A 1,070-nucleotide genomic window follows, 5' to 3' on the forward strand; every position below is an offset into this window, starting at 1 on the left:
AAATGAATGTTAAAATCTAAATATAGTTTGTTCTGTCTAATTACACTATTATGTTAGAACTCCTTAAAACTAATAACCTCTTCCAGATTAATGCCAATATAATGTCTTACATTCAGTCTTATTTTTAACTTTTAAATGCATCATGAATATTGTTTTGTTTTATAATCACTTGCACACGTATTTGCCACTTTGAAAAAAAAAAATTGGTGGCGAGTATGTGTAGTCCCAGCTACTCAGGAGGCTGAGACAGGAGAATTGCTTCAAACCAGAAGGCGGACATTGCTTTGAGTCACACCACTGCACTCCAGCCTGGTTGACAGAGTGAGACCCCATCTCCAAAAAAAAAAAATTAATAACAAAAATAAAAAAGGAAAGTGCATAATGTATGCCTGTTTATAATTAGAAACTTGATAATTAAATTAGTAATTACCTGAAGTATTTAATTTTTATTCACTTATTTTTGTTGTTTGTTTCATGCTGATGTTGCCAACATTGTTTTTTACTTCCCTGACTTGTGTTCTACCTATTTTTATTCAGACCAGTAGAAAACAGAAGGGATAATTGTAAACATTTTTCATGGTGTTCTACTAGTTAGTTATCACCTAATTTCTCTATTTCTTAGTTTCCAAACCAAGGTCTGCTTATCTTCAAATGTGTATCTTTAAGACTAAAAAAGTACTTTTGGAAAAATTTTTTCTCTTTTAGTATCATGTTCTAATCACCTTCCATCTTCTGTACCAAGATGTGTCTGAATGCAGTCTTTTCTGAAATGGTTAAGACAAAGATATTCTGTAGCTCATTTATATTAGTCTAAATATAATAGGATAAAATTTTAAAAATGAAAAGTTTAGGAATCTCTGCTTTAGAAAATGTTGCTAAGTATGGGATGTAACTTTGATTCTTTTCTTTTGAACCTTTAGGTCCTTTAATCCATTTTTCCCATTACTTGGCTGTTTCACAACACCGGGAGTCCAGCTATGGGCAGTCTGGGCCATGCAACATGTCTGCAGCAAGAATCGTATGTACCACAAAAGAAAACTATGGTTTTTTTTGTTTTTTTTTTTTTTTTT

The 1,070-nt window shown here is 31.7% G+C and overlaps 1 protein-coding gene across 1 annotated transcript in view; it reads left to right on the top strand.

Moving 5' to 3' along the window:
* ZYG11B (zyg-11 family member B, cell cycle regulator) overlaps positions 1–1,070 on the top strand; it is a 91,661-nt gene that overhangs the window by 86,317 nt on the left and 4,274 nt on the right. The window contains exon 13 of the mRNA XM_017548811.2: positions 921–1,018. Coding sequence (XP_017404300.1) covers positions 921–1,018 — 98 coding nt within the window. The remainder of the gene's footprint in view (positions 1–920; positions 1,019–1,070) is intronic.

The sequence above is a fragment of the Cebus imitator genome, unplaced genomic scaffold, assembly GCF_001604975.1.
Source record: "Cebus imitator isolate Cc_AM_T3 unplaced genomic scaffold, Cebus_imitator-1.0 Scaffold214, whole genome shotgun sequence".
NCBI lineage: Eukaryota > Metazoa > Chordata > Mammalia > Primates > Cebidae > Cebus > Cebus imitator.